Raw genomic sequence first — 11,581 nt, 5'->3', positions numbered from 1 at the left:
TTTTTAATCTATTATATTTGCTACAGTAAATTGAAGTTGATGCCATTATAAACTTTCACTGTTCTTTTTAAATGGAAAATTCAAACACAATAAAATCGGTCGAATTTCATACCGAGTTCAATTTTTTTTAAATAATTAATCCGGTCGATTTCACTTTTACTGGAACAAGTGCAATAAATTAAAAAAATAATATATAATTTATTTAAAATTAAAAAAAATCCAAATGTAATATATGAATAATTTCAGCCAAAAAATTCAGTTGCAAACAAAACATATATTTTATCCAAATATGTTTTTGGGGGAAAAATCATTTTTAAAGACGCATCCCATTAGAACACGCGGCAGAATGTAATTGGGGAAAAATGGTTAAAGGGCAGTGAGAGGGCCCCCATATCTATGTCGAACTGTGCGCCGACAATGGCGGCAAAGATAAAAATTAAGCAGAGGAAGCTAGCCATTGAAGCAAACACGATGGAACCAAACACAGCAGAAGAAAACTCAACTACAATCCCAAGCATCCCATCCCTCAGTAACGTATCTACTCCCACAAATCAAGATCAACAACAACAACAACATCAACAGCAACAACAGCCTATCGTACAACAAGAACAACAACAGGAAGTGGAGCAGAATCAGAATCACCAGTCCCTAGCTTCTCATTTCCACCTCTCGCATGTATTCTCTTTAAAAATGGTTAAAGTTTAATTCATTTTTTTTTAAAAATCGTTTTTTATTCTGGGTTTGTTCTGCAGTTGGTGGAGAGTTTGGGTGATGCAATTGATAATGGAACTCGTGATCAGCATTCTGATGCTTTGGTTTGTTTGGGTTTATTTCTTTGTTCTATAATTTGGTTTTAGCGCTTGATTTGTAGATTATTTGATTTTTTTTCTTTTATTTTCTTGGTGGGATCTTGGAAAGATAAATGAATTGAGCAATCATTTTGAGAAGTGCCAGCAGCTTTTAAACTCCATTGGGGCATCACTTAGTACCAAAGACATGGTAAATTACCCAGTTTTCTTTAGTTAACTGAACAATCTTGTTTTGGTTTTAATAGTTTATAATGTCCGCTTATATATCATTACATGCTAGGGGTTCATTACTTCTGCAAAATGTCTCAGTTTTCAGTGTCTTTTTCCTACAGAGAATGTTATGTCTACTCTGCATTTGTTTATTCATGTTTCCTACACATTTCCGACATCGATGTTGGGATAATACGATAGTCGAACTATTCAAGAAAGCTTAACATAGATGATAGCCTCTTAACATGTGCAAACGTGTTGGCATTTTTGTGTTCCTTTTTAATAACTTGAAAATTTTTTGGATGTTGAATTTGTAGACTGTTGAGGAACAAAACAAAAAGCTAGGGGAAAGTGAACAATTGCTAAATCAAAGGAGGTAAGTAGTTGGTTTCTGCATTTGTATTTTCATCTGCAGTCTAAGTTTTCCAAGTGTTCAATGTGTACAATTCGTTTTTTCTTCCAAATTCAAGGGATTTGATTGCCAACTTTAGAAGCACTGTTGAAGACCTCGTTAAGAGCGAGCCATAGTTCACAGGTAAGGAAATGGATAGTGCAATCTGCATGATCTATATGCATTGCTTTTGTGTTTTGTGTAAAAGAAATATGTGAAAGAGTGTTTACTCTTAATAGATAGTGTTATAGTGTTCTAGGGAGTGCATATCGTGCATGTGAAGATGCCGAACTACGTAAATGCTCATATTTGTGTTCCATGAACTCAAAGGAAGCAAAACGAATCTTTCCGTTGAACGAGTTTTCGAGTAATGAACACGAAAACCAGACCGTGGCGACAAATACCCACCTATATATCGGAGAACGTTGCTGCTACCATAGTGTCTGTTGTTACTGATACACTTATCCTATGATAGAATTGCTTGATTATGCTGTTCTTGTATGATGCCACTTTCATACACCGGATGTGCTTTCTTCTTTGATTCTTTGGTACCGATTATTGTTCTTGCTGCATTCAGGTCGAATGCTCTCTGGGTCGAACGGAATCCCCTGCAGCATGGAATCAGATCATATTCACCTCTTTGTTTCGGAATTCGAGAACTCTTGATATCATGTTCAGATGCAATCTTTTCCTTTTCCTTTTCTCTTTTTGGTACCATTGATGCTCATGTATAGCACCGAGTCTCAATGCCTGGGAGTGGCAACTGGATGTTCATAAAAAATTTCTATTTTCTAATGAAAGTTCCAATAAGATTGATAGAACTTTGTTCATGTATTGCATTCGAGTCGAAACTTATCGAATGTCACCTCGAGCTAATCGAATCCGAAATCCAAGTTAAATATAGTTAGAACAATGAAAATCTGTTTTAAGTTGGCAAATCTTTTGAAGTTAACATAAATTTGTTGAACTGTTCATTTCTTTGACCCCTTCCCCTTCATATACCTACGTCTTTCATTCCTTTCTTTTCTCTCCATCTCTTATTTTCCCTCCTTTCCTCCAGAAATAAGCATTCCTCTTTTTTAAAAATTAAAAACATACAAAAAAAGGCTGCACCATCCCCGGCGGCAACGCATCCGATATCTCATCCTCTCAATCGAATCAACAACAAAAGAGAAAGAGATCCCTCCACAAGAAAAACATGAGCATTTCGAGAACCGGTAGTAGCGGTACGATGCAAGCTTGCATTGCGTGTAAATACCAACGTAGGAACTGTGCACCGGACTGCATCCTCGCCCCGTATTTCCCTCACGGTCAACAACGGCAGTTCCAGAACGCGCAAAAGTTGTTCGGGGTGAGCACATTACCTAGATCATCAAGAACCTCAACCCTCCCGAGAAAGAAAAAATAATTAAATAAAATATTAATCTATATCATTTAATAATATAAAATTAAAATAAAATTTTAAATTAATACCATAATTCTGTTGTTTTATACATTTATTTTCATATATATTGTCATTTAAAACTAATTAATTATATATGAATACATGAAACAAAGTTTAATTATTTCAAATCGAATTCTCTATAGATTTAAACAGACTTAAATTAATTGAAAAACTTAACTCGATCTGAAGTATAAATTTTATAAAATTAATCTTATCACATGGATTAAAATTCCTTGAATTTAGTTAGGAATGAACTTAGGCAGAACATGTGAGGATAGCAGTTAATCGCCCATTAAAAAATTTAAAATTTTATATATTTTTCTATGAAAAATCTTTAAAATTATATCTTCTTAAAATTTATAAATCATCACTTTTAATATAAAATTTTATATTCGTCATGCTCGAACGTAAAAACGTAAAAACGTGTTATCCCTAAATAAAAGGTATATTATTGAAAATAGAAAAATAATAGATTAACCTTTAGTTTTACCATTAAATTAAGAAATAAAATGTTTGAAATTTTTAATTTAATAATTTTTATTATTATTAGGTACAAAGAGTTAATACATTTAATTAAAAAATTTAGACATTTTATTTTCTTAATATATGGTAAAACTAAAGGTTAATCTATTCCTTTTCTATTATTAAGTACAAAAATTATGTAAAATTCAATAAAATTACCCCCATAATAAAATTACATAAAATTCAATAAAAATATACAAAATTACATCTGAACAAGTACTAAAAAAAAGCAAAAATATATTTAAAAGGTATATATATCCTATCATTGATCAAAATTTACAAAAACATACAATCACCCCAAAAATAATGATTAACGCAAAATTAAAGAAAAATAAAATAAACATCAAACCTTCTTCTTCTTGATTCTTCACATCAGAAAGTTCATTTCCAGATCTTAATCCTCAAATCAACTTTACATTTCGCATTAGAAGTTGAAGCAATTGTTGCAGATTTCCCCTCGGGAGCAGTAGCTTTAATCCCTTCGCAAACAACCCTAATCCCAACCTTTGGCGTCTTCAAAGCTCCCATCTTTGCTTTCACTTTGGTGTCAAGCTTCATCTTCAATGGCAGACCCTTTTTGCTCTTCAAACCAGCTTTTAACTTCCCGGCGGAACCATCATCGAGTTCTTGGCTGCCGCTGCTAGTTATGGCGGCTTTCAAATGGGTCGTGTTCTTAGTGCCATGCACGAAGGAACGGAACGAACCGTCGCCTATTTCGATGCCGTCGTTCATGGTGGGCGATACGGCGATGGGGTCGTACGTGTAGACGAGTCTTTTGTTCGGGTTTTTGGCTGCTACGTTGAGGTTGATGTCGGTGATGAGTTTTGAAGACGATGTTATGTTGAGAGTCGAGATTTTGAGGGAGGAGACTGTGAAAGTAGGGCGGTGTGGACGGTAAAGGACGTACAGGATAGCGGTGGCTATGGCGGCGAGGAGGATAATTGCGAGGATAGCTACGGTGGTCCAGAGGCAGCATGAACAACAGCATGAGCGACGGTGGCGCTTGGTTTGGGGGCGGTAGAGAGGGCGTGCTGCTCCGTAGCGTGGATTTAGTGGGGGGAAACGAAGGATTTGCGGCGGAGGCGGTGCTGTTTGTGGGTTGTTTGGAAGAAGGGTATACTCTGTCTGTCATGGCCGGAGGAGGAAGAGAGGAAAGGAAGTTAAAAAGAAAAGGTGTTTTGTTTTGGTGTCTAAAGAGAAAATGGTCGTCTGTCTGCTATTCTTTCTCTATACTAGAAGGTTGTATCGAGCAGAAATATAAAAGGTACATTATACTAACTAGTCACCGGTACATTATCTCCTTTATAATTTGGTCACTACTTTATCTTATTTAACAAAAATGGTTACTAACATTATTCTTTTTTTCTTCTTCTTTTATTAAGTATTCACCAATCAGTATTCATTTAGGAAATAGTTATTTAAGGATAGACTACACCCATGACTAGTTAATTATGAAAAAAAATTAATTTAACAATCGATCTCTTAATTTCATCAATTAGATCATATAATTATCTAAATGATATTAATCAAGTCATCAATCGTTAAGATTTAATGAACAAGTTGATGTGGTAGTTAAAAAGAATATGTAAGAATTGAGGATTAAATGTATAATTATACTAATTTTATTAACTCAACTGTTAAATGTTAACGATAGATGATTGAATTTGTATCATTTAAATAATTAAATGATCCGATCGATAAAATTGAAAGATCAATGGTCAAATTGAAATCTCCTCATAATTAAGTGTTCATGGGTATAATTTATCATTTATTTAATTATTATACCACCCAATTTTATTGCAGATCACATAGATCTTTATTTGATCGTTCCCACTTATTTATTCAGCCTGCCCTCCATTTTTCCAAGGTTGAATTTCAGGGTGGCAGAGATAAAACATTATCTTGGACGGATGCTTATCTGAAACTTTCGAAAGTTACATTTTTGTCCAGTAAAATATTTAACAGTAGCTACACAGAGCCTATAGAATATAAGATTGCCACGAAGCAGGTTCCAAGTATTATGTCCTGCTTGCCACCAAAACAATACTTATCTCATACACGATGTTGTTTTCATCATGATTGAGCATTCTCGGTGGTCGTCGATTTCCGTTTTCTCGGATGCTGACTAGGAAGGAGACGTTGATGATCGAAATTCGAAGGTCAATTTCTGAATATTGAGTTTTTCATGCTATGCATCATCTGTAGTCTTGAAGTTTGATGGAAACCATGGGATGTTTATCGTTCCACTACAGCCGAATTGGTCTATAGCGGCGTTTAAAAGCGTCGCAACTGTTAGTGGCGTTCAATACTAATAAACACCACTAAAAGTCAGGTTAAATAGCGGTGTTTGTGTACTAAAACGCCGCTAAAGGTTAAATTATATAGTGGCGTTTTAGTATATAAACGCCGCAACAAGTTTGCCATATAGCGGCGTTTTGGGGAACAAAGGCCGCAATAGATTTGATATTTAAAGGCGTTTTTCGCAACAAATTTTCTATTTAACGGTATTTTTTGTCACAAACGCCGCAATAGGTTGGTTAAAAAACATCGCCAAATATACACTCTGTTAGTGGCGTTTTGCCCCTAAAACGCCTCTAATCGAAACTGATTTTCAACATATCTTCTTCCTATTTTGTATTACACAAGTTTAACCAGTAAAATATCCAATAACCATCTTAAATTTAATTACGATTCGAATGAAGTAATAATACATAAAAACATAAATAAATCAAAGTTTACTAACATCCAAGTTAAAGATAATGTAATTCAACATTTTTTTTCATAACATAAACAAAGCATTAACCTAAGAAAACACTTATGATGATTCGTTTGATTCTGCTACATCATCTGTTTCATAGCTTCAATTTGATTTTAAAGTTCTTCATATTTTTTCTGAAATGTTGCTTCTCTCTCTGTTTCTCTGGCTGCTCTCTCTGATTCTCTCACTTCGCCCGCTTCGCCTTTCATTTGAACAATTTTTTCCTGCATATTCCATGGTTCTTTAAAAACTGAGCTTAGTTCAACAATTTCACGATCATCTTGGTAATATACTAAATGATTTAATAACTTATGCTATTTGGTTTTTTAAAAACTGAGAAACCACTACGGGCTAAAGTTCAATTCCTACAAATTTCATGGTTCTAATTCAGCTGCAAATTTTGAGATATAAAATAAAAAAAAAATCATTAAAGCTAGTTTACAGTCAACATGCAAACACTTGTCTAAATTTTGCAATGTCCATTAAAGCAAGTTATGGCTAAGTTTACAGTCAACATGCAAACATTTGTAACAGACCATGAAAATCATTTGCTGGAAAGAAAGAAAAAAAAACAAAACCCCTAAACTTGTGAGTGTTTACATTCCTACCAAGGATAGACTTTAAAGCCAATTATCTCTTCTTACATTAGTTTCATGGACAACCTCCTCCTCCGACCTTATATTTCCCCTTTCAACTTTGTTAAAACTACAAAAATTTACCATGTACGAATGAAAGACATCAATTCCTTCAATCCTTTGAAAGTGGTCGACTTATCAGCCTCAACAACCTAAAGGGACCAAGGTAACCCCAACAAAATTAAGCGCAGATTTAAGAAAATATAATTTTTTTACCAATTCTTGTACTCTTGATTATCCCAGCTCTCTAATCAATTTCATCTTAAACAACCAAAGTTTCCATTTTCTTCACAAGTATCATCTTCAATGGTGCCAATTCAACATTACCACTTCTTCTTTTCTCTACAGGATAACGGGACTTGGCAATTTGTCCCTTGCATACCATGTATTTTAGACTAGGAGTGAATTTTGGGATATGGCTATTGTCCAAGAAAATACTTATTTTTAAAGTTTTTCATATGCTTAGAAGATCATACACAATAAAAGAAATTGACACTTGCGGATTTTATAGATTGCATCTTAACCAGAATGATAACAAGTAGGTTAAACTTGCATGTGCTTTCTTATTCTTTAAAGAAGTTAGACCCCAGATGCCAAAATGGCATTTGTAACTCTAACAATGACCGAACCAAAACAGAAGTCGGTAAATGATACACGAAGCTCAACCCATGTTCCAAACCTATACAGATATAGATACAAAGATATGATATTCTTAGGACCTTCTAAATACATGAAAAGTAAAAAAAATGAAGATATCTTACATTAGACACATATATGTATACCACGTTCATGCAAATCTTAATAACAGAGAATATAAACATATAGCTTCAATACATAGGCCAAATATCCTCCCAAAAATTAGCTTTTGTTGTTACCCAAAGATCTCAAATGAATGAATCAACTTCCTCTGTTTTCTTTCACCTCAGAAAATAGTTACAGGGCAGTTAAACACAAGCATGTAAAAGTCACTAAAATGATAGGATTATCATGTATATACGCTTGGGAATAGGATGCATTTAAGAATCAAATGAACAAATAGCTTGAATTTCACCTAAGAGATAGCAAAATCAGGCAAGTACTTAGATCATACATATTTAAGATTCCAAAATGAAATCGAATAACAACAAATTCAGTTTATTGAGGTCATCATTGCTCAAAATCATATAACATCTACACGATAAAAAGAAGGAATTTGAAAAGAGTAAGCAAAAGATCATACATTCTTCAATTTCTTCATCTTAGAAGGAGACTATTGTCCCTTATTCCTCAGCTTTCTCGTGAGAACAAGCCACTTCCTACATAGCATTATCTTCTTGGCCATCTTCATCCTCATCTTCTGCTGCGCCAACTGTTGCATCTTAATCTCTAAAGAAAACTTGAATTTTCTCGGAAAACACCAGCAATAATCAATTTCAAATCAGAATCTAATGAGTTTTTATGAAGAAAACATAGGATTCTTCTTAGGGTTTTTAGTAACATGGATGACATGAGAAGAGATTAAAAGCGTACCTGGATTTTGAGCCTTGAGGAGCGACAGACAGTGTGACGGTGGTGACTAGCATGCCAATTTGATGAAAATGCTCGCTGAGGATGGAGGAAGAAAGGTTTAGGAAAAAACAAATTAGGAATGAGGGGAGAGGAGATTTATGCATCCCAAGACGGTTATTTAATAACAAACGCCACTAAAATATGACTATATTATGGCGTTTTAATAACAAACGCCACTAATGTGTGCTTCTACTGTGGCTTTTCAACAACAAATGCCACTAACGTGTGACTCTATTACAGCGTTTTAATTACAAACACCACTAAGGTGCATATCTATTGTGGCGTTTTAATAACAATCGCCACTAAGGTACGCCTCTATAGCAACGTTTTTATAACAAACACCACTAAGGTATAGCTCTATAGTGATGTTTTAGTGACAAATGCCACTAAGGTTCGCCTATCGGCGTTTTAGTAACAAACGCCACTAAGGTTCCTATATTGCGGCGTTTTTATAACAAACACCACTAATAGACAGATCTATAACAGCGTTTTAGTGAAAAATACCGCTAAATTTTACATTCAGCGACTTTTTTTTATAGAAACACTGTTATATGTGAAATCTTACCAATGTTTGTCTTATAAACGTCAAGAAAAGTGCCATTGTAGACTCATTCTGTTGTAGTGTTCGACGACTGAAGTTGAGTATCAAAGCCTGATTGATGCTACGTCTTCGGATAAAGGATGTACTTAGTGATATGCATGTCATTCTCGATAAAACACCTACAATACAGTGTCATAATACGAGCATCATTGTGATGGCTGTAAATCCTATATTGCATGCGAAATCGAAGCATGTTGATTTAGATTTTACACTTTGTTCGAGAAATAGTCATGTCTCAATAGTTCAGGATAATTATGCACCCTCTGAGGCTCACGTTGTAGATAAATTCAATAGGGTCTGGTGGGATCTGATACAAGGAAATGTCCAGTGCGAAATCAATGGCAATTTGTTTTAGTGGGATAACATATACATGATTGGCAAGGAACTTCACTTTAATCGATATGGAAAGAGCTTCTAGTCGGTTCGATATCGCAAGGGTGACCGGTGAAAGAGGTTTTGGCATTGTCTACAGGGGTATTTTAGATAATGAAGTTGCAATGACTGTGAATGTTATGAAGAGGAAGGTTCTTGGCCGAAGTCAAGATGCTTAGCATCCTACACTATTCAGAATCTGGTTAAAATGATTGGTATCTGCACCGAGGGAAGTATACATTGTCTAATCTCGGAGCGGCCATAAGGTTATACACTGAGACTTCAAGTTCAACAATATCTTTCTAGAACATGATCACTCCTAAAGGTTCTGATTTTAACTTGGCTAGAACAACATTGGATGAAGGGAACAAATATGTTTCAACACATAATGGGAACATTTGGGGTATGAATTGCTTATATCATCTCAAAAACATAAACCATTAAGATAATCATTTTCAATATGCATAACCATAAGTCATTTTCCACTTTATCTCATTTGTTTCAGTTACTTGGCCCTCGAGTATGCGATGACCGATCGGTACAGGTCGATCTGGGGCAAGTACAGAGCCTAGAGTTGTTGCTTGTCAGTATGTCGTCCGAGCTCATGAGGATTGCGACACCACTGATGTTATTTTAGGTAAATTTATAGTGTTTTCCCTTTCAATTACTGCATTAATCGACCCAGGATCGACCTACTCCTATATCTGTTATGACCTAGTACAAGAGAGAAGTATTTAAGTTGAGACCCTTAAGATAGGGGTTCGAGTGTTAAGCCTATTAAGATTAGATGTCCTAGTGGACAAGGTCTATTGTAGATATCTAGTTGAAATTCAAGGTGAGACATTTCCATCTGATCTTATGGAGCTTCCATTCAAAGAGTTTAATCTGATTTTAGGCATAAACTGGTTGTTAGAGCACGATGTGAGCTTAAGGTGCAAGCTTAGACGGTTTAAGCTCAAGAAAGATGACGAGACTCAAATTGTGATGTTTGGCGAGAAGCACAAAAGTGCGAGGGTTATGTAGGCCCTTAAGGCATAAAGAATGTTGGACTAGGGTTGTGAAGCCTTCTTGGCTCATGTGGTCTATACTAGAGTTGTAGTTTCGAGGTTAGAGGACATTTGTGTTGTTAGAGACTTCTCAGATGTTTTTCCAAATGAGTTGCCAAGATTGTCGCCGGATCGAGAGCTAGAGTTTGGTATAGAGGTAATGCCAGGGTCTGTTTCGGTGTCCATTGTTCCTTATCGCATAGCACCGACAGAGCTAAAGGAATTGAAGTCATAAATTTAATAGTTGCTCGAGAAAAGGTTTATCCGATCAAGTATTTATCCTTGGGGATCGTCGGTTCTTTTCGTTAAAAAAAAGATGGATTGATGAGGCTATGCATCGATTACTGTCAATTAAATAAGTTGATCATCAAGAACCTTTATCCCTTACCCCGAATCGATGACATATTTGATCAACTAAAGGGAGCGTATGTATTCTCTAAAATCAATCTGAGATCTGGGTATTACCAGTTAAAAGTTAAAGAAACGAATATAGCAAATACTACGTTCATAACAAGATATGACCACTATGAGTTTCTTGTAATGCCATTTGGACTCACCAATGCCCCAACGGTATTCATGAACCTCATGAATTGAGTCTTCTACCCGTACTTGGATCAGTTCGTGGTGGTATTCATTGACAATAATTTGGTATATTCGTGATCAGAGGATGAGTACGACTAACACCACCGTATAGTTCTCTAGACTCTTCGAGATCTTCAGTTGTTCATCTAAGTTTGGAAAGTGTGAGTTCTAGTTATCGTAGGTTTCATTCTTAGGGCATGTAGTGGCAGCGGATGACATCCAAATTGATCATCAAAAATTCGAGCGATACTTGAGTGGGAGTCGCCCAAGAGCATAATCGAAGCACTCAGTTTCTTAGGTCTAATGGGATATTCTAGTTATTTTGTAAAAGGTTTTTTAATGATAGTAGCCCGGTGACTAAATTACTTCAAAAAGGAGTGCCTTTTACGCATAGTGAGAACCAACAAGGTAGTTTCGAACAGTTAAACACCCTTTTGACCCAAGCACCGATCTTAACCTAGCTTGAGTCGGGAAAAGTGTTTCCCTTTATAATGATGCTTCGTTAAGCGGTCTAGGATGTATGTTGGTGCAAGAGGAAAAAGTGGTAGCTTATGCATCTCGTTAACTCAAGCCTCACAAGTAAAATTTACCCACCCACGATTTAGAACTTACAACCATAGTCTTCGCGCTTAAGATTTAGAGACACTATCTGTTTGGGGGAAA

The 11,581-nt window shown here is 35.4% G+C and overlaps 1 protein-coding gene and 1 pseudogene across 1 annotated transcript; one reads left to right on the top strand and one right to left on the bottom strand.

Moving 5' to 3' along the window:
- Positions 1 to 471: 471 nt before the first annotated feature.
- On the top strand, positions 472 to 1,547 carry LOC120137554 (mediator of RNA polymerase II transcription subunit 9-like). The gene is made up of 5 exons (XM_039153282.1): positions 472 to 675; positions 753 to 815; positions 919 to 999; positions 1,337 to 1,395; positions 1,490 to 1,547. Exons 1-5 carry the CDS (start codon positions 472 to 474, stop codon positions 1,545 to 1,547), a joined length of 465 nt encoding a protein of 154 aa, XP_039009213.1.
- A 2,201-nt stretch (positions 1,548 to 3,748) lies between these two features.
- On the bottom strand, positions 3,749 to 4,529 carry LOC120137525 (annotated as a pseudogene).
- Between the last annotated feature and the right edge of the window lie 7,052 nt (positions 4,530 to 11,581).

This window comes from Hibiscus syriacus, unplaced genomic scaffold, assembly GCF_006381635.1.
Source record: "Hibiscus syriacus cultivar Baekdansim isolate YM2019G1 unplaced genomic scaffold, ASM638163v2 tig00110674_pilon, whole genome shotgun sequence".
NCBI classification, from domain to species: domain Eukaryota; kingdom Viridiplantae; phylum Streptophyta; class Magnoliopsida; order Malvales; family Malvaceae; genus Hibiscus; species Hibiscus syriacus.
Note: the sequence above shows the minus strand (reverse complement) of the source record. Positions and strands in the feature narration are given on the sequence as shown.